Below are 22,500 nucleotides of genomic sequence, written 5' to 3' on the forward strand. Positions count from 1 at the left end.
AGGTCCTTTCCTTCCTCACTGAGGTGAAACAACCTTTGGGTGGTTGCTTCAGAGGAATGTAAGGAACTGCCTGGCAAGAACGCAAAACCTCCCTTCCCTCACTGAGGTAAAACAGCCTTTGGGTGGCTGTTTTAGAGGGAAGGGTGAACTACTTTGAAAAGACACAGGTCCTTTCCTTCCTCACTGAGGTGAAACAACCTTTGGGTGGTTGCTTCTGAGGGATGAAAGGAACCAGCTGGCAAAAGTGCAAAACCTCCTTTCCCTCACTGAGGTGAGGCAGCCTTTGGATGACTGTCTCAGAGGGAAGGAGGAATCCCTCTGAAAAGACACAGGTCCTTTCCTTCCCCACTGAGGTGAAACAACCTTTGGGTGGTTGCTTCAGGGGAACGAAAGGAAGTGCCCGACAAGAACGCAAAACCTCCCTTCCCTCTCTGAGGTGAAACAGCCTTTGGGTGGCTGTTTTAGAGGGAAGGGGGAACTACTTTGAAAAGACACAGGTCCTTTCCTTCCTCACTGAGGTGAAACAACCTTTGGGTGGTTGCTTGAGGGGGATGAAAGGAACTGCCTGGTAAAAGTGCAAGACTCCTCTTCCCTCACTGCGGTGAAGCAACCTTTGGGTGGCTGCCTCAGAGGGCTGAGCAAAAGGGCTCTAAACAATGATGTCTCGTAGGTGGAAGGGCATCCCCTCTGGTCTCTCCCCAGGGGTTTACACCTACCCACGCGTTTGCCGTGCGTGGCAGCCTTGTGCGCTGTGGAGACGGGAGTCCTGGAGGTTGAGCGATGCCGTGAACGAGTACGCCCTGCGGCTAGCAACACGCCTCTTTGGTCCTCTATTCCAGCAAGACAGGCGGCCTGATCCCGACCCGGTCACGGTCAATCGGCTGGTCTCCCCCGGGAGGCTAGGGTCAAGCAGTCATGCCGCCATTGGCACTCACAATGGTCCGTGAGTGCCGTCACAATGGCTATTGGCTGCGTATATCCTCTCATCACTCCTGTTGCTGTTAGACACTGGTTCTGACACTCAGCTTCCCCTTGTTGGACTCCGTGGTGGGTGGGGGCGTGAGAGGATGAAGCACTTACCAATTCATGGAAAAAATTATCAAACCCCCCCCACAGACTGAACTTAAAGTTGACGAACCGCGCAAGGCCCAGACCACGGTAGTCACCATGAAGGCATATGTGCCTTCCGGTGGCAAAAGAAAGCCCCATGCACAGGATGACACTGTCACCCCTGCTGCTAAGGTGGACAAGACCGAAGCCAATGGGTCTGTCCACCGAATAGTCAAAGATCTTGACTCGCGAGCTGGCCTCTCCAGGCCAGCAGCTAAGCCAGGGAGGCCCCTGAGTTCACAGACGGCCTCCCCGATTGAGAGGGGAGAGCAGGCTGAACCAGCCGCATCAGCTGCTGCCTCCACAAACAAGCCCGAAAGCCGAAAGGGCGGGCCGAAGCGTCCGAGGCCGGAGACCGACTCTGATGAAGAGTCGGGACCCCCTAAACGCTTCGCCCAGTTCAAAGTGCCAGCTAAACCCGAAGGCTTCGACAATGCCTACCAATTGGTCAGGGCATTGGAGTTGCAACGGAAAATCCGGTTGTCGATCCGGGTCGCCCGAGATCAGGGCATGATCATAATGCCCAAAGATCAAGCTACCTTGAATTTCCTCCGGGAAACGAAGGAGCTAACCGATGGGAGGAAAGTGAGTCTTTCCCCACTAAGTCCCGAGGAAAAGAGAACCAAGATGGTGCTACTTGGCTTCTCAGTCTCGTACGATGTGGAGCTGATCGCTTCACACCCACAGGTCGTGCAGGCTTCCCGAATGTCGAAGGGGAAGACCCCAACCAGGCAAGTCCTGGTGACCATGAAAGGTGCCCCAACCACTACCCTTGATCTGGGTAACTGGGGCACCTACAACCTTCGAACGTATGTGCCAGAACCACTTCGGTGTTTCAAGTGCCAGAAATACGGTCACCACCAGGCTAACTGTACAGCCAAGCCTAAATGTGGTGTCTGTAGCAAGGCACACAACACAGAGGTATGCCTCAAGGCATACAAAGAGGAAAAGAGGGACACAACAGCCAAATGTCCCAACTGTGCCAAGAAGCATCATGCCTGGATCCTGACTTGCTCTGTCAGGAAAAAGGCGGCCCTCAGGCGACAAGAGGTTGCTCAAAACCGACCAGACTTTGTTCCTGCCCCACCTGGCACCCATGTCTGGGGAAGGAACAAAAGCGAAAAGGCCTCCCGACCTCCTAAGAGGAAGGAAGCCGCCCCCCAGCCGACACCGGATGTCTCCAACAAAAAGGAGTTTCCGACAATGCCAAAGGTGCAGAAAAAGAAACTAAAGAAAAAAGTTTCTAAGAGCACCACAAAAACCTCCCCAACAGATGATCATCTCCTCTTTGACGAGGACGATATGACTCTCCTGTTAACTGCTGTTGTCACAGCAGTAGCAACAGCCCTGGGGAGGTTGAGTGAGGAGGCCGAGAAGGCAGTTTCGGTCGCCATGACGGCAATGACCCAGACTGTCGCAGCCCTGAAGGGAAGAAAGCTGGCTAGAGCAAAACCAGCCTCACCCTCACCCCAGGACGAGACTCCCCTCCCCACTCCAAACCAGGCCATGCCTTCACAGGCAGAGCCAAAACAGGCTGAATCTGTGCAGCCAGAGCCAGATCACGCTGACCTTGCCCAGGCAAGGCCAGCAAGGCCAGCCAAGAAAAAGCCTGAGAGAAAAGCCGAACCAACCAAAGTCAGAGCTACCAAAGGCTCTCCACCCCCCAGTGGACCCAAGGATAGCCTGACAACAGACGAGGAGCCCTCAACCAGCGAGGACCTCGCAATGGAGTTGTCAGACTCCGACGATGTCTCTGATGTAACTATCACTGAGTAACATCATGACACACCATCTAAGCATCCTACAGTGGAACATCAATAGCTTCTCTGCAAAGAACGCTTTTCTCCAAGCAGTAGTGCGATCAAGGAACATTGACATTGTCATGCTCCAGGAGACACTAACAGTGGACACTGTTCGCTTCTCAGGGTACCATGCCTTCACACTGCCACGAACACCTGGCAAGAGAGGCTTGATCACCCTTGTGAGAGCAACAATCCCCTGCTCCGCAATAGCCGATGCATCGCACTGTGGAGACGATGTTGAATCCCTTGCCGTCGAGGTTCACCTGGCCGGGGGGCCCCTCAAACTGTACAATGTGTACAGCCGGCCACGCTGTAGAAGCTTAGACATCAGCCAGGTCTGTGCTTCTGCTGCACACGACCGAGTGATCATAGGGGGAGACTTCAATGCACACCACCCCATCCTGGCTCCCTGCCGGGCACCGGCTGCGGCCGGCTATCACATAGCCGACGTGCTAGAGACATTCCCTGAGATCGCTCTCCTCAACACCCAAGAGCCAACGCACGTCAGAGGAGGGGTCCTAGACCTCACCCTGGCCACTGCGACTCTGGTCGGGAGGATTGGCTGGTGTGTCGATGAGACCGTCACAAGTGACCATTACGGCACTATAACTACCCTCATGGATGCTGGCCCAGCCGAAATCCTAAGACCGAATCCAAGATGGAAAACAGACAAGGCCAACTGGCAGGCGTTTCAAAACGCCTTGGCCCTCTGTCTGAGATGCAACAATCCCCCACAAAGCGAAAATGTGGAAGTGCTAGAAGCTAGCCTGCTAAACGCCATTAATGAAGCAGCCTCACAGACCATACCCAAAACTCGGCCTGGGTCCAGAAGTCACAAAGACGCCTGGTACTTCAATGACGAGATCAGGGAGGTCAACCACAGGTTGAACATGTGCCGAAAACTATTCCGAAGGCAAAGAACCCCTGACAACTTATCCCTCCTAAGGGAAGCTGTCACGGATGCCAAGGAAACTGCCAACAGAGTCAGGCAGGAAAAGTGGCTGGAATGGTGTGAGTCCTTCGACCACCAAACCACCCTTTCAGAGCTGTGGCAACGGGTCAAGCGAGCTACCAGCCGCTCAGCCCCGAGGTGCACCCATCACGACCCCCAAGCAGAGGCTAACAGACTGGTGCACGAGTTCTCTGCGAGAACGAGCAGCAACAGTCTGCCAGCCGAGCTGAGGGCAAGACAAGAGCGTCTACAGCCAGACAGACACGCTCAGATCAGAGAAAGGGCAGCCGAACCCGATAACTCAGACGTTATCTTTTCTCTGAGGGAACTAAGGAAAGCCTATAAAACCAGTTCCAACACAGCCCCGGGCTCTGATGGGATCTTGTACCCCATTATCTCCCACCTAGGACTAGAAGGTGAGCGTGCACTCTTGCAACTCATCAACAAGTCCTGGGAAACTTCCACTCTACCCCAGAGTTGGAAGAGGGCTACCATAGTTCCCGTCCCAAAACCAAAGGAGCCGGGGAAGTACCGCCCCATCTCTCTGCTCAGCTGCCTGGCCAAGACGGCTGAAAGGATGATACTAAACCGGCTTCAATGGAAAACGGGACCCCCGCACGAACACCTCCACGGGTTCACAAGGGGCATGGGCACAGCACACAGCATAGCCACGCTCTTAAGCACAATCAGCAAGGGCCCAGCTGTGGTGGTATTCCTTGACCTGGAGAAGGCTTTTGAACTGGCAAGTCCGCTTGCTATTCAGGAAAGCCTGATCCAGAAGGGAATCAGAGGAAAGCTCTTGGCTTGGATAGGTGACTACTTCAGGAACAGGACTGCCAATGTCAAATTCCAGGGTCACCTATCGCAGCACATGCCGCTCGAAAATGGAACGCCACAGGGTGGGGTTCTCAGTCCAGCCCTATTCAACACTTTAATGTCCTGCATCCTCAACATAAACCTCCCAGTGGGGTGCCAGATCATCTCATATGCAGACGATCTCGCTATCACCTCCACTGGACCACGCAGCCAGAATAAAGCCCAGCGTTGTCTGGACCTCGTGTCAGAGGAGTGTTGTAGGACAGGACTAAAGATCTCTGCTGCCAAATCCAAAGCCATGGCTCTGAGACAGAGAGTTCGAGGCACAAGACTGAAAATCCAGGGAGTGGAATTAGAATGGGTCAAGGACTACCTATACCTTGGGGTAAGGATAGACCGGACCCTCTCCTTCCATAAGGAGGTCCAGTACCTGGTTGACCGAACCAAAGCAAGACTGTCCGTCATGAGAGCAATGACTGGGAGACGCATAGGGGCCAGACACAAAGTACTAAGATCATTCTATGTACATGCTGTCCGGCCCATTGTGGACTATGCCTCAGTCGCTCTAATTGCTGCAAAGAAAAAGCACACAGACAAATTAGAAACAGTCCAAAATGAAGCTGCCAGGATCATTCTGGGTGCCCCGAGGTGGACGAAGGTCCTCAACCTCCTGATGGAGGCAAACCTTCTCCCCCTGGACTCACGAATCGATCTAACGGCAACACAACTCCTGTCAAAGGTCATCCAGGCTCCCAGGAACACAAGCCTAAGACAAAAATTAGTCAGATGCCTCGAACAAGACAGCGAGCTCGTTGCAAACAACTCCTGGCTGTCTCATACAGCCAGGGTGTTGATACGCCATCAGCTCAAAGAACAGCTTCTTGCTAAGGGCATGGACTCCCCCCACCCCGACTTTGCTGAAGCCCCGCCGTGGGCACTGAGCCTGATAGAGTTCAACATAATGAGCCTGTCAATGAAAAAGAGCCTATACCCCATGCCTAGCCTAAAGGCAGAAGCCCACAGGGTCATTGCAGCCATCACTCCTCCGGGTAGTAGAACATACTACACGGATGGATCGGTCGATCCCTTGAGCCACACTGCAGGCGCCGGCTTTGCAGCTAGGGATGCCACGCGATCCATGAGGGTAACAGACAACGCCTCCTCGCTACAGGCAGAGGCAGTTGCAATCATGGGAGCCCTAGGCCACGCGTCCCTAAGGGAAGGACACGTGGTCATACACACAGACTCCAGGGCAGCCATTGACTGTCTTCAGCACAGCTCACCCACAGACAACATCTACCTACTGACCACGATTCTCACAATGGCACAGAGAATTCTTGCTCAGGGTAGAAGAATTATCATCAACTGGGTCCCAAGCCACATCGGCATCAGAGGGAACGAGCTTGCTGACAGACTAGCCGTCGCTGGCAGGGGTATGCCCCCAAATCCCATGACGATAAAACCGAGCCGAAAATTACTTATGGAGAAGTGTGCCTTGGTCGGCCGTACCTTCCTACGGCAGCTCCACAGAGAGGAAACGAGAACCTCCCCCTCGGCCAGCTGGTACTCAGACGCCACAGGCTATGAACCACTGGCACTCTCTGAACTAAGCAACAGAGGTACCGAAGTCATTCTTCACAGAATGCGCCTAGGTTACCACTGTGCATGGCAGATTATCCCAACAATCGAACGCGATGAATGGTGCTGCAAGCACTGCGGCGAGCCGAACGCCACACTAGTCCACTACCTAGAAAATTGTGACCATACACAATTCCTGAGACATGGACCGCCCACAACAGCCGCCGTGCTGGTAAAGAGGCAGGAGCGCTTGCTGGCAATCCCGCCGCCACGGTAAGCACCGAGTGTCAGACAACTCAATGAGATAGCCGTAAAAAGCTGACACAGGCCGGGCCATATCTAGAAGGCCCGGGCGAAGCTAGAACTTCGCAAACCAAACCACAAACACGTGTGCGTGCGTGTATTTTCCTGTATGTGAATGTTTGTGTGTATATGTAGGTTATATGTATGTGTCGATGTGGATAGGTTGGGATTAACATTTCTAGATTCGCATTACGCTTTTATAAAGTAGATTTTCATATACAATATTATATGCCTTCGTTTTTGCGAAGGCTAAAATACCTTTTTCCATGTTCATTTTCTTCAGATAACAAAAAAGAAATATTGTGAAATTATTTTATTTACACCCAAATTCATTACAAGACATTCCATTTTACAATTCGTATCACATGCCTATTCGGATAATATCAAAATCCGGACCCAGTTCTTAGTCACATCTTATATACGTTACTGAAGGCATCCGTATTCCGTCAGATAGTGTAATATTGGGAAGGTTGTGTCTCCCTTTGTATGGTACTAACGTGATGTTGTGGTGAGTTCGTGTTCCTCTGTGATGGTACTGCTAGTTTGGTACTTGAGGTGTTGAGTTAAAGTTTTCCCTGATTTATTTTCGCCGTCTTTATTAGCATGGGAGTATGATAGCAAGGCTGCAGATAAATTTCTATGAACAAACTTCTTTTTAAACATTTCATAATGGAAAACATGAAAGAAATTGAATGAATACAAATTCCGATACACACGGTCATATGTTGGTTTCGTGGTGAAGGAACAAGGGTACCTTATATATAATTGTATATAAGAAGAGAGTATGGGTGTTTACAAGACTAATAAGCTTCGTGATAAGGAGACAGAAATGCTGAGTATTAAGACATAAAGACATTTGAATATCGATAATAATATCGATAACATACTTAGTGATTCAGAATAAGCATTTTCTAACAGACATTTTGAGTATACACAAGACAATTATACACAAAGACATCAGAATAACAGCATGCCAATTGTTTACGAGCAATAAGGATTGAATTAGCGTGTTCTAAGGTCACTTCGTCATTGTCACGGTTGTAGATCTGTTGGAGTTGGCCGAGGGCAGTGGAGTTACCGTAAGATAAGAAACACGTGGCTTTTTCTGGTATGTGAGGCGAGAGATCACGAAAACAGGTCAATTTATCGCTCGGTCACCTAAAAAAGAATCGTTCGCGATTCTGGGGTAGATTCAGAAATCATCACGACATAAATTAACATGAAACTAAGTATTCATAGTTTGACAAACTGCAGAGGAATGAGAGTACCAAAGAGTGAGTGAGGTGAGATAAGGCGCACGCAGAGTGAGCGGGAAACAGATGTCAGCTGAAGGGAGATCTCGTTTTCTATGAGGGGAAGAACACGAATGTTCGCTAGAGGAAATCAGACACTTCACTTCTCATCGGATTTCCTAAACATATGAGAACAGCGAGGATAAGGGGACTCACCTTAAGGTACTGGCAAACCACTGTTGATTGATGTTGCAGGCGTCAGGCGACTGCAGCAAGTGTTGAAGTACTGTGCGCTGAGGGAGGAGCGATGTCGGGAAATCGCAGATGTATTGTGAGATGAAGTCTTGCAGTGACAGAAGTCGATAAAGGTGCCTCCGCTTGCAGGAGTCTATAAGTTGTCTTCAGAGGGCTTCGTGTGGTGCGGTATCTTCGGAGGGCTTCGTGTGGTGCGGTGATCCCATAGCGATGCCACCAATGTAATATAGTGAAGATTATCCAACTTGGGTTGTACTGGCGTTTGTTCATGAGGTGTAGAGTTAAAGTTGTCGCTGATTCTAGTCTTTATTAACACGGGAGTATGATTGCAGGAGTACAGAGGACAGGCAAGGCAGAGGCGCCCAGGGAGCGGGGAGCGTCCTGCCAGACCGCGTGGCGAGCGGTCTGTCTCGACTGATGCTGAATTGTTTACGGGCAATAAGGGTTGAACTAGTGTGTTCTAAGGTCACTTCGTCATTGTCACGGCTGTAGACAATTCGTATCAACTTTGGAGTCGGCCAAGGACAGTGGAGTTACTGTAACATAAGAAACACGTGGCTTTTCTTGTATGTGAGACAAGAGAGATCAGGAGAACAGCTCACTATGATAGGCATTATTTTTTCCCGTTGATTCTCTCATACAATAAAACAATCAACCAAGAGTAACCACAATTTATGCATATAGTTCCTAAGCGACAAGAAAAGAAAAAAAAAACGTCTTTAATACTAAAATTGCGAATCACTAAATGAAAATGTCTTCTCTATAACATCATTTAAAAAAGGCACTGCAACTTTAAGTTTACCAATCTTGAACCACAGTGAACCTCAACTTATTTGCTGCTTAACATTAACAAGACGGGAAAAGATAAAAGTTCAAAATCGCATTAATCACATCGTTACCACATATTACAAGATTTCCTGTAAAGCTCATGACACTTTATCGATAACAGTGCTGAAACGAGCAACTCTTGAATATCAATTAAATCTAAACTTCAAACCAATTATGAAAAAAACAGGCAACGTCAGTCAGAGAAGCAATTAGACATATTAAAGAGAGAGATGGGGGGAATTTGTGTGTGTGTGTGTGTGTGTGTGTGTGTGTGTGTGTGTGTGTGTGTGTGTGTGTGTGTGTGTGTGTGTGTGTGTGTGTGTGTGTGTGTGTGTGTGTGTGTGTGTGCGTGTGTTTATATATATATATTTATATATATTTATCTACATTCATATACATACATATGTATATTATATATATATATATATGTATCTACATATATTGATATAAATATAAATATGTAAATATATATATAAATGTAAACATGTAAATATATATATATATATAAATATTAATATATTTATACATATGTATATATATGTGTGTGTGTGTGTATTTATATAGCAGGCAACTCTTAAATATCATTTAAATCTCTAAACTTCAAACAAACCACTCATGAAAAAACATTCAGACAAGCAAAAGAGAGAAAGAGAGAGAGAGAGAGAGAGAGAGAGAGAGAGAGAGAGAGAGAGAGAGAGAGAGAGAGAGAGAGAGAGAGAGAGAGAGCATGCGTGTATGCACACACACACATATACATATATATACATGAATACATACACACACACACACACACACACATATATATATATATATATATATATATATGTGTGTGTGTGTGTGTGTGTGTGTGTGTGTGTGTGTACACACATATATATACACACACAGATGGTTCCTTTCCCATTCCCATTTTTTTCCTTATAATTATTACTCAAACACTCAGCATGCACTTAGTATAAAGATAAATATACTGTTATCAGATTGTACTGATAAAGATAATTAATAATCTATCAAAGCGAAATATTGACATTTAATCTACCCTGTAACTTTTTAGCGATAACACGGCAGTAGTTTTTAAAATATCCGTCTCGAAACTTCTTTTATTTTGTAATGTTATTCATAGTGCTTTGGAATTGTCAGGGGCTTATGTGCTTGCCAAGTTTTATTTCTTTAATTACTTAGTAATCTCCATGTATTAAGCATGGAATGTCGGCGATGCACAAACATCATAATTCATCTTAATTTTCATTGCTGTTTGTCTAGCAAAATCCCTTGTTTCTATGCTCAGTACTATAAATTCCTCAGTCTTCAAATATGAATGCATCTGGTGCTATTCAACATGGCTGAGATAAAGATGAAAGAAAAAGAATTCATAAATAGTATTCAGTGCTTTGTTTTGCACTTTTAATAATTCCAATGCTGACGATCGCCTGAGGTACATGGAGTATTTTTTACAGGTACAAAACACAAAATGAAGCACCGGAAAAAAAAAAATGAAATATTTAAATAAAGAAATTTTATTCAGTCAGACGGGAAGATGATTTCATGCCACAAAATTCTAGAAATATTGGCTACGGATGACTAATGACAGGTGGCAAACTGCAAAATAAACAGATAAAGTTATCTTTCCGATATCACATTCCGGCTTCCTTTCCTCGTTCCCCCTACACTAGATAGACAACGCCTATGCAAATGCACTTATTAGTTAATGTACAGTAGGAGAGCGATTTTTAAAATTCCCTACCAAGTACCCCTTTACATTCATGCGCTAAATCAGCAGCTAAGAAAACATGAAAATACACTATAATCAAGGTCTTACATAAATTAATTTTGATAACGTAATATTTATGCACACAGGTACTGTTCAATTTGCTTAGATATAAATGCAAGAAAAAATATCAGAAACATTATCAGCACAACCAAACAAGAGTCAATTTACCCCTTGTTGAATATTAGTAATGTAATATGTATATTATTTTTCGGGAATGCAAAGATAACGAAAGGTTGAGTCAAATCATAAAAAAGTGAAACACGAAAAAAACTGCTTTATTATAAACATAGCTGTATGCATATTGATATAATAAAAGGTGGTCTTATTGCCGTCCTTGAAATTTGCTATTCTATAAACGTGGTTTTACTTGTTAAATGTGTAATTTCTGAAAGGGAACATTCTACGCGAAATTAAGAAGAAAAGCTGTTACAAGGCATTAATAAGATAAATCAGATTTTTGCCTATATCAGAGAAGGAACTATTTGAGGCTGATTTTGGGCAAACATGTCTATTCTTATCTCTATGATAGATGTATAAAATAGATTAATACGTAAATAGGAATATCACTGCTCACTATTTGTATATATGAACAAAAGAAATGTCTTTGGGTCTCTGCAATGATTTTTTAATGGTCAAACTGATTTTTGAGGGTGGGTGGAGACTAATTTTCATCACATATATTATCAGAAAATGTATTAATGCTTAGCGGTAAGTTAGACAGCACAGTTTTAAAATCAATAATTGCAAAAATGAAATACGATATAACGCAACTGCAATAACGAAAAAAATAACCCGGACGCCTAACCGACTGATTTTTAATTACGTCACCAGTAAAAAGGATATTCTTAATAACAAATAGGATACTTAAGGTAATTATTTCATACAAGTAACTCTCAATAATACGATACGGACAAGAGAAAAAAGATATAGTTCCCCATTATATGCAAGCCTCTTATGCTTCCTTTATTCAATTTCTGACATCACTCAATTCTCGTTACCCCTTTCACAAGAATGACAGGGGTAACGAGAAATTACTATATACCCATCCCTGTAAAGTGGAGGAAGGGCAGCACATGCGGAGTTGAAGACTCATTTGTTGTTGATGGTAGTTTAACAGCGAAGTTAGCCACTAAATTATGTATTAAAAATACCGTTAGAGAAAGAGAGAGAGAGAGAGAGAGAGAGAGAAAAAAAAAGGTTAAATCGATGTTGCTGGAAAAAAAATGCTTCCCATTTACTACGTTTTAAAACAAAAACGAATATATTTTGGCTTAAATATTACCTCCGTAGCACCCTTTTGATAGTTGTTATTGTTTTCGTGTTTCGTTTTGTTGTATCTTCTGCACCACTGATTTTTATTATAATTTCATTATCATTACCGCTTTCATTTTACAGTAACTTAATAATAATTGCTTTATTTACATACTAGTTTTATCATATAACTCGTATTAATATTTATCATTCACATATCATCATCATCATCATCATAGTGGTAGTTATTACTTTTTATGCTATTATCTATTGTAGTTGCCGGAAATACGCGAAATGTAGGAGGGAATGGGAGAGAGAAACGGAGGGGAGGAGGATGATATGGAGGAAAAGGCAAGGAGGAAGGTGAAGGGAGAGGAAAGGCAGGGAGGAGGAGAGGAAAGGTAATGGAGAGGATGTGGGAGACGGAAAGGTCGGGAGAAAAGAGAGAGAGAGAAAGAGAGAGAGAGAGAGAGAGAGAGAGAGAGAGAGAGAGAGAGAGAGAGAGAGAGAGAGAGAGAGAGAGAGAGAGAGAGAGAGAGAGAGAGAGAGAGAGAGAGAGAGAGAGAGAGAGAGAGAGAGAGAGAGACTAAACAAAAAGAAGGTTTATAATATCCTAACAACCTGCATGAAACCGGAAATGTTGACTGACATGTTTATAACATCGTACCAAACTTTTACGTTCATGGTCTGATATCTGCTGTAACATAACGACAAAGAAGCTGCCTGGGTTATGAATGCTTCCAAATTGCAGGATATTGTTGCCATTATTTGATTAATCACAATAACCAGGGACTTATGTGGCCCAAGAAGATGTCCCAGCTTGTCTTCAATATTTATGCAATGGACATGGCAGATCTCCAATCACGCAAAGAAATAACTTAAAATTTCAGTCGCAATTAAAAAAAAAAAAGAACCGTTTGTCACGAGATATTCGCAAAGATGCCAGAAACCTCCATTAAAGCAACGAGAACCGAGAACCACATTGCATCAAAGATGCTCTACGATCAAAATATGTGTATCAATAAAAAATAAATAAAAAAAATCAAATCCTCTGTCTTACCCCCAGCTAAGTATATCAAAGCCAGTATAATACGAAAAGGGAGTATTTTGGTCATGTTCCCTGAATGAAACGTTCTAACCCGTACCGAACGTGTAGTCTCGTGCATGCAGTCGAGGAGAACGTTATCGCGGAGGGTTACCACGCAATGTTCTCCAATTAATTCCAGTTTAATTTTGTATTTTGTGCCGGATGTCTTCATGTTAGCGGTTGATAAAAATACTCGGGAGTGCTGTATAGATCATGGGTAAGTGCATGTGCAGTTTACTATATTTTAAAATGTAGGCGAGTAATTTTGTTTTTCTTTTTGGTTATTCTCATATGGCGAGTGATTTCATCTGTGTGGCGAATCTTTTTTTTTTCTCTCTCTTTTTAGATGAAAGGGTTCTTTTCAGTTTATGAGGAACAGTACAGCGGGTGTATATTGCAATTGCAATTGACTTAATGTCTTACATGGCAGTTCTTAGTTATTTTTTTCCTTACCTAAATTACTTATATTTTTCCCGTTTAAGTGAAATGTAATAACATTTGTAAAGTAATATCTAAGCAAGATCAAAATCGTCTTAATCAAAAGAAAGACTTACGTATTATGTTAGCAAGTGTGTAGGCTAACAAGTATTTTATTGATGAGAAATCGGATTTTGAAAGTGATGAAATTATGAACAAAAGTTGTGATTTTTTCTTTCTCGCAGTGGTGATTAAACTTATTAAGAGGTTGAAGCGCTAAGATAACACGTGTTATCTGCGGTATGAATGTAATTAGGTTAGGTTAGTTAGCTTAGCTCGGTTAGGTAGGTGTTGCCTAACCTTAACGTGAATTTTTAAGTTACTGCGTAAGTACTATTTGTACTAATGCTGCTGCATATAACTTGCGGAAATGCTACATTGTCGTATCTATAACTACAGCCTTTTGTCGGATTTTTCAAGGAAATTACGTTTTGTATGCTATATATGCAGAACCGTTACACGCCGAGTTGTGTGATATTATGTAGGTTAGGTTAGGTTAGGTTAAGTTAGTTGCTTAAATTTCCCAGCCACTCGAGAAGTAACAGGCAGACTCTCTGTCAATATGACTGACTGAGTGGCAGATTGACTGAGTGACCTACCAATAGGACCCACTGACTATCCGACAGACAGAGAGACGGACAGACATAATGACTGAGTACCACGTGTTTTATTTTAAGACTTAAAACATCATCGTCATATCGCACTGAACTGTTCTGTCAGGTCCAGGACAACATTGATCGTCTTAAACTGCAACGTACGCGTGGTAAGAGCAAGGGATTTCCAAATCACTATATAGTGTTTTCAAATGAATATTCTCGCCCTGCTGAGAATGGGGTCATTTTTAGAACACGGGTGATATTAGCTGATCGCTCGGCTTAATGGCGGTTACGATTTTGCTCCTATTTATGAATATTATTCTCTCTCTCTCTCTCTCTCTCATTCACTCTCTCTGTGAGGTACTTGCCACGGCTGTCCAGGGGTTTGGTTGACGGAAACTCACGGCCTGGTTTCACTATTTATTGGTAGTGTAGCGTGGACGGAGGTTAGAATCGCCGGCTTGTGCAGAAGAAGCCCCGGGCCTCGGTTAGGCCCAGTAAGGCAGGGGCCCTGGAGGGTGGCCCCCAGAGAGGGCCGCGTCTGAAATGGAGTGTAACTCGAGGAGGAGTGATTGTATGGGACAAGGTTGAAAGCACAGGTCGTGATAGATGTGGGCCCTATTGGTTACCCCTGTTAGTTGGAGGGCGTGACAATGAAGCCTTATGACCACTCACTCACTCACTCACTCACTCACTCACTCACTCACTCACTCACTCACTCACTCACTCACTCACACCTCCTCCTCACTCTCTCACTCTCTCATTTCACCTCATCTCTCACTCGATACACTATCTCCACTCCCCCTTCTCTCACTCTTACTCTCACTCACATTTTCTCTCACTCTCACTCCACTCCCCACTCTCACTCTCACTCCTCCACCTCTTTCTCACTCACTCCCCCTCATCCCCCAACTCCACACCCTCTTCACTCCACCTCACTCTCACTCTCCTCTCTCTCCTCTCCCTCTCACAACACTCCTCTCTCCCTCACACTCCTCTCTCTCTCACTCACTCTCTCTCCTTCCCCTCCTTCTCTCCTCTCTCCCCCTCTGTCCTCCCTCCTCCCTCCCCCCCCCATCTCTCCTCCTCCCCCTCCCTCTCTCCCTCTCCCCCTCCACCGACTCCCCCCTCCCTCCCCCTCTCCCTCCTCTCTCTCTCTCTCTCTTCTCCCCCCTCTCTCTCCTCTTTCCCCTCTCCCCCCTCTTTTCTCTCTCTTTCTCCTCTCTCTCAGGTCTCCCTCGTTACTCTCCCCTCTCTCTCTCTCCTCTCTCTGGGCTTCTCCCTCCCCCTCTCCTCTCTCTCTTTCCCGGGACCAGAAGAAGAGACAGCCACAGAGAAAACCCGACAGAAGAGAGAGAGAGAGAGAGAAGACACAGACACAGAGAGAGAAGAGAGAGAGACAACGGGAGAAGAAACGACAGAAAAGAGAGAGAGAGACAGACCGCCCAGACAGAGAAAACAGACGATAGACAGACAGACAGCCAGACAGACAGACAGACAGACAACAGACGGGACAACAGACAGACAGACAGACACAGACATGTGGTCACATGGTTGGGTCAGGGACACGGATATGAAAAAACAATTAAATCATGAACTTTGGGATACTACAATATCGTAAATTTAATAATGTTTTACAAACATTTGATATAATAAATAATAGTGCACTTTTAGTTTTTAAAAATATTTAAAAATAAGGTTTCGAATGCTTTCCTGGGGGGACCTTTACTATTGTCGTTTTTTTTCTGGGCGCAGGTCAAACTTGGCACAGGCAATACCAGTAGTGGCCTAATACCGTGGGGAAATCGAGGGAAAGGCATTAAATCGTCCGTAAGGGTCGGAAACGCTCCTCTGGCATGTCGGTGTCGTTCGTTTTTGGATGCAGGTCAACGTGAAAAGGGATAACCACGTGGGTCTGGGCACCGGGGGGAAGGGAACGAGGGGATGCAGAGGGGGTAGGCCATTTAAAATCTCCTCACACCCACAACTTCTTCTCTCTCTCTCTCTCTCTTTCTCTCTCTTTCTTTCTCTCTCTTGACAACACTCTCTGGTCTCTGACACACTCCTCTCTCACATTCTCTCAGCATTCTCTCTCTCTCTCCTCTCTCTCTCTCACACACTCCCCCCCTTCACTCTCTCTCTCTCTCACGTGCGGTCTCTTCTCTCTCTCTCGCTCTCTCTCTGCTCTCTCCCGCACTCTTCTCTCTCTATCTCTCTCTCCTTCCTCCTCTCGTTCTCTCTCTTCACTCCTCTCTCTCTCCACTCCTTCTCTCACACACAACACACCTCTCTCTGGACACACACACTCTCTCAGAACACTCTACTCTCTCTCTCTCTCTCTACTTCTCTCTCATTCTCTCTCTTCTCATGTCTCTCTGCACTCACTTCTCTCGATCTCTCTCTCTCTTCTCTCTCTGACACTCTCTTCTCTGACACAACACTCACTCGATCTCTCTATCACACTCTCTATCTCTAAACTTTCTATCTCTTCTCACTCTCTCACTCTCACACAACAGCAGAGCACCTCTTCTCTCTCTCCTCTCTCTCTATATATATATATATATGCTCTCTCTCTCTCTATCTGCTCTCTCTCTGTATCTGCTCTCTTCTCTCTCCTGCTCTCTCTCTCTCTCTCTTCACATCTCTCCTTCTCCTCTCTCTCCGCACGCTCTCCTAGTACTCCTCTCTCATCTAACTCTCTCTCTCTAACTCTCTCTCTCTTCTCTCACTCTCCCTAACTCTCTCTCTCTTCATCTCTCTTCTCTCGTCTCTCTCTCTCCACTCCTCACTCTCTCTCTTCGACTCTCTGTTTTTCTTCTCTCTCTCTACTCTCCTCCGTTTTTCTCTCTCTACGTTCTCCTCTTTTTTTCTCTCTCTTGTTTTTTTTTTTCTCTCACACTGTTTTCTCTCTCTCTTCTCTCTCTGTTTTCTCTCCTCTCTCTCTCTCTCTCTCTCTCTCCTCTCTCTCTCTCTGTTTTCTCTTCTCTCCTCTCTCTACAGACACACACTCTCTCTGACACACTCTCTCTCTCCATCTCTCTCTCTCTGTTTTTCTCTCCTCTCTCTCTCTCTCATCTCTCTGTTATCCACTCCTCATACTCTCTCTCTCTCTCTCTCTCTCTGTTTTTCTCTCTCTCTCTCTCTCTCTCTGTTTCCCCTCATCTCTCGTCTCACTCTCTTCTCTCCTCTCTCTCTCGTGCTCTCTCTCTCTCTCTGTTTTCCCTCCCTCTCTCACTCTCTACTCTGTTCCGTCACTCTTTCCCTCGCCACTGTCCCCAGCCTCTGGCGCCGCCCTCCGCGCCCCCCACGCCTTCACGCCCCCTCCGGCACGGGCGGGCCCCACCGTACCCCGTCAAGCCCGCTCCCCGCCACCCCGGCTTCCGGCACGTCCTCCCCCCTCTCCGTGAACCACCCAGCCCCCTCCCGCCCACCCCCCCCCACCACCCCACTCCCCCGGACAAATCTCGCCCCCCCCCACCCCGCCCCCCCCCCCCCCACCCACCCCGATGCGGTAGAGCACCCTATTCATAAACCCCCCGATGACCCCAACGTCAAGGCCGACAACGCCCTTGTTCCCCCCCGCCCATCCGCCCCGAACGGCCACCCACCATCCGCACCCCCCGTATACCGAGACGAACCCCCCTCCCACAGGCCCCCCACGCCGGGGTAAGTCCTTTCCCCCCATGTAGTGCCAGCCCCCTCCTGGTCCACCCCCCCTTCCCTCTTGTCCACGCAAGCCCCGCGCCCCCCCGTCATGGTACCCTAACGGCACCGACCCCCCCCGCCCCCAGTCCCGCCTCCCCCCCCCCATGGGAAGCGCCCCCCTCCCCCCTTCGCGTTTCCCCCCTTCTCCGTTCCTCTCTTTCCCGCCCACGCCCATACCTCCCGATTGGCCCTGCTCCGACAGCCCGCCCCACATACCCTACTCCAACCCACCCCCCCCGCCGGCCCAGGAACCCAGACCCCGTTTCACACGCGTCCACCTTGGCCCTCGACTAGCTGAGGAATTTAGCCTCCCCCCGTGGATGACCCGCCCTTCTCCCCTCAACCCCCCTCCCGCCCCCTCCCGAATGATTAGGCCCCCCCTGACCTCCTTAACGACCGGTGCACCGTGAAAGCGCCGGCCTACCCTGTCAGACTGCGTGGCACGCCCTCCGTCCGCTGCTCCCCCTCCCCCCCCAAGCGGGGCCCTCGTTCCCGCGGAAGATTAGCCCCCCCACCCCCAACCCCCCCCCCCGGCGCCCATGCTGAGCTCCCCCCCCCCCCTGCGTTCCCTCTCCTCCCAGCAGATGTAGCACCCCACGCCGGGTATCTTGACCCCCCTCCGCAGCCCCCAGCCAGCTCCATCCCCACCAACCGGCTCATACCCCCCAGCGAGCCCCCCCCCCGCCCCCCCTCATCCTACGACCCGCGCCCCCCTGGCAACCATTCCCCCCCCCCCCCGGCTTTCCCGGCCCCCCTGGGGTAACCCCCCCCCCCCTACCCGGGCTATCCGATTGTAACCGGACCCGCCCCCCCCCACCCCCCCCCCCCCCCCCTCCCACCCCCCCCCCCCCCCCCCCCCCCCCCCCCACTCCCCCAGCCGAGCCCCTGGCCCCCCCCAGGCCCCCCCCCCCCCCTGTGTGTAAGGATGGGGCACACGGAGGTCCCAACCCCCCCCCCCCACCTATACCGGTCTTACTGCCGGGGCTGGTGGTTCCCCCGAGTTTGCGGAGTGTTTTGTGCGGCCCTTACGGAGCTTTGGGAGGGCCCCCGGCCATGGGTGTGTCCCGTTGTGCCCCCCTCCCGCCCCCCCCCGACCATGTCCCCCCCTTGTGTGCCCCGCCAGGAGGCCGTTGAGGTACAGCCCCCCCCCCGCCCTCGGCGGGTCTGATAGTAACCGGCCCCCACCTTGTCCAGGGGATTGCCACTCGAGTTAGCCCCCCCCCCCCACCAGCCCATAACCCCTCAATACCTCAACCCCGGGCACCCCTCCCCATCTTGGTATCACCCCTGCTCTATGCCGGCATCACCCTGACCCCCCCACCGAAACCCGAAATACGGCCTGCTCAGTCCCCCCCAGTACCCCCCCCCCTATGAACCAGCGCCCTCCCACGCCCCCGATACGCTGCCACGAGCCCACCCCCTCACAGGTACGGGGTCCCACCCCCGCCCGCCCGGCCATCTGTTGCCCGACTACGCACCGCCTGTGTATTTCAGTTTTTTACTTCCACTTACCCACCGTGGGGGGGACCCCCCCCGATTGATCGCGCCCACTCCTCCCGCGGGGCCCCCGTCGCTACCCGCCCCGCCCCCCGCCCCCACGGAATGGCCCCCCCCCCCTAGACCCGAGTTCCTGCCCCCGCTTCGCGGGGGTGCCCCCCCCCCCGATTACCACGCCCCCCCTCCCCTTATGCCCCCCCCCCGATGCCAATAGACCGCCCCCTAAGCCAAAGCAGCAAGTGCACTAATATGACCCAACCCCCCCCCCACTCCCCCCCGTCCCCCCTCCCCCTTGCACATCCGCTCCCCCTCACCATCTCCCCCCCACAAAATTCCCCCCCCCCGTGCGCGCCATTGGCCGCCCGACCTTATCCCCCCCCGCGGCGCCCCCCCCCCGCTGGGCTGCCGACCTCATTGCCCCCCACTCTGCCGCGCGTAGATCGTGCCAATTCATGCTTGATCCCACCCCCCCCTCCCTTGACAACTCTGCGCCCCTCGCCCGGTTCCCGACCCCCCCTCCGCCCCGGCAGCCATTCCAACGTACGTCTCTGTTCCCACCGCCCTCCCCTCCGGCTGATATCCCCCCCCAAAGCTAGCCCCGCCTAACCCTACATCGGGTTATCCCCCCCGCCCCCCCGTCCCCCCCCCCCCGTGGCGAGCCCCGTGGGGCAAGTGTAGGGACCGGCCCGGAGCGTGGGGGCGTACCCCCCCCGGTGCCCCTAGGGTGCGCCCCCCTAGAACAACACCGTTGCGCTGTCCCCGATCCCGTGGAGCCCTTTTCCTTAGCCGGTCGCAAATTCCTCTCGGAGAGTAAAGTGCCCGCCCCCGGGTTCGCCCTCCCCCTAGTAACCCGACCTTCTCCCCCAGGTGTGCCCCAACACAGTTATGCCCTCCGGGAGGGTCCTAGGTGGTTGCCCCCGCCGACCCGTACCTGTAGCCCCTGCAGGGCCCACTCCCAGTCAGATCCCCCCCCCCCATCCCCGGTTGCCCTGTCCGGTTACTCAGTGCGTACGCTATCACCCCCTGACGACCCCACCCCCAGTTGTGGTGGCACACCTGAAGTGCCGCCAGGGACCCTCCCCGCCCCGGCCCGGGCGTGGCTGTCCCCAACATCGAGGGCACGCTAGCCCCACATCCCCCATACTTCCCCCCCCTCGGACCCCCCCCCCCCCCCGCGAGTGCCCCCCGTAGGCTCCCCCGTCAGCAGGGGGTGAAGTGTGCCCCCCCCCGGCGTGTAACCCCCCGCACACCCCCCCCCCACCTAGCAGGTGCGGGCCAGGAGTGGCCCACACGAAATATGTTCTGGGTTTTTTCCTGGTTGCCTGCTGCTTTTTCCGAGGGCTCCACGCCACCTCCCCCCCCATCCGCCCCCCCCCCCCACACCCCCCCCCGAGGCTCTGGAGCTCCCTCCCCCACCGGCAGAAGCCCCCGGTTTGGGCCCGCCCCCCCCGTCGGCGCAAGTCCCCCGCCGAGTAAGGAGCACAGCCCATATTGGGCCCCCCCGCGGGCCCCCCAGTATCGGCCCCCGCATTCAAGCACCCTGAATAAGACCCCGTAGGGGCCCCCCCCCGTTGCCCCCCCCCTCCCCGGGCGTAGAAACCCCGCCTCAAGGTTTGATACCCTCCATCCCCAGGGTCTCACAAGCAGCGCGTGCATCCCCCATTCGGAACCTTGGGCTCTCCTCCCCGCGTTCCTCAACGACTTTGTATCGTCTCAGTCTGTCTCAGTGTCCGCAAGACCAGCTAAAGCCCCGATCGTTTATTAGGCGATCGGGAAGGCATTTGCTTTTGCTGAGTATTTCGTTGGGTCTCTATGAATCTGATTGAAACTCAACGCAGCAGTAGTTTATTAGCAGTTCCACTCTTTTGAACTCGTCCCTGCGTTTCCTGACTCCGTAGCCTTACGGGCCCATCCGTTGGTGTGGCCCCACCCTGTGTAGAGCTGGACACGGATTACCCCCCCCGAGCCCCAGAGGCCCCCACCGGTCCAACCCCCGGGCGTGCCCGCCCCGGTTCCCACCCCATCCCCCCCCTTGCCCCCCCCTCCGCCCATCACGTCTGGCCCCCCGCCCCCACCCCCCCGCGGTTCCTCACTCTGCTTCTTTCCAAGTTATACGTGTTTATTCTTTTACTTTCCATTCGACTCCGGCGCCCACCTGCCCCCTTTCTCCGGTTTATTTCTTGCGAGGGTGGGGGTCCCACCAATTCTTTCCCCTCCCCCCCCCGCGGCCCCGCCTCAATCCCCCCCCCCCCCCTCAAACCTCGTTAGTGCTGTCATCTGTCGGGCGTGTGTCGCACCCCACGCCCCTTCCCCCCCCCCCAGAAGCCCCGCTCCACACCCCGCCCCGCCGGCTCCCCCCAGCACCACCCTCCCCGGCCCCAATTTTCCTACCCCAAACCGCCCCCCGCGCTCCGTCTCAGGATCCCCGCTCCCCCCCCCCCCCCTGCCCCCCCCCACCCCAGCCCCGCCCCCCCCCCCCCCCCGGCCCCCCCCCCCCCCCCACCCCCTGTATCGCACCCCAATGGTTGCCCCCCCAACCATCCTTCCGCCCCCCCCCAGAATACCCCGGCATCCCCCCGCGCCCCCCCCCCTCATACTTGCGCCTCACTCCCCCTCCCCACCCCCCTACACCTCGCCACCCCCCCCTTCCCCCCCCCCTAACCCCCGCCCCCACCCCCCCCCCTACCCCGCCCACCTCCTTATTATAATGCCCCTCTCCCGCCTCCCCCCCGCCCCCTTCCCATATCCCCCAATATGTCCCCCCCCCCCCCCCCACCTGTCCCCCCCCCCCCCCCCCTCCTCCCACGTAGCCCCAGCCCCCCCCCCCACCCCCCCCCGCCCGTTGGCCCCGCTCTCTAACCGGAAATCCCAGAGCAATTCCGCCCCCCCCCCCAAGCCAAGATCAACCGTCCTCCCCTCCCCCCCTCCCCGGCCCCCCCCTCTCTCCCCCACCCCGCCCCCCCCGCACCCCCTCACCCTCCCTGCCGCTCCCCCTTCCACCCACCCCCCCCTGCCCCCCCCCCCGCCCCCCCCCCCCCCCCCCCCCACGCTCCACGCCCCCCGCACCCCCCCCCCCCTCGCGTTCGCCACACCACCCCCGAGACCCCCCCCCCGCCCCCTCACCCCCCCCACCCCCCCCCCACCCCGCTTATCCCCCCTGCCCCCCACACCCACCCCCCCCCCCCCCCCCCCCCCCACCGCCCCCCCCCACGCCCGCCCCCCACCCCCCCCACCCCTTACACA

General features: G+C 51.4%; 1 protein-coding gene across 1 annotated transcript in view; it reads left to right on the top strand.

Annotated features, from left to right (window-relative positions):
• The first annotated feature begins 13,060 nt into the window (after window positions 1-13,060).
• Window positions 13,061-22,500, top strand: part of LOC125039911 (probable serine/threonine-protein kinase kinX) — a 27,052-nt gene continuing 17,612 nt past the window's right edge. The window contains exon 1 of the mRNA XM_047634281.1: window positions 13,061-13,199. Within this exon, the coding sequence (XP_047490237.1) occupies window positions 13,196-13,199 (4 nt within the window). The 5' untranslated portion in view covers window positions 13,061-13,195. The remainder of the gene's footprint in view (window positions 13,200-22,500) is intronic.

The sequence above is a fragment of the Penaeus chinensis genome, chromosome 28 (assembly GCF_019202785.1).
Source record: "Penaeus chinensis breed Huanghai No. 1 chromosome 28, ASM1920278v2, whole genome shotgun sequence".
NCBI lineage: Eukaryota > Metazoa > Arthropoda > Malacostraca > Decapoda > Penaeidae > Penaeus > Penaeus chinensis.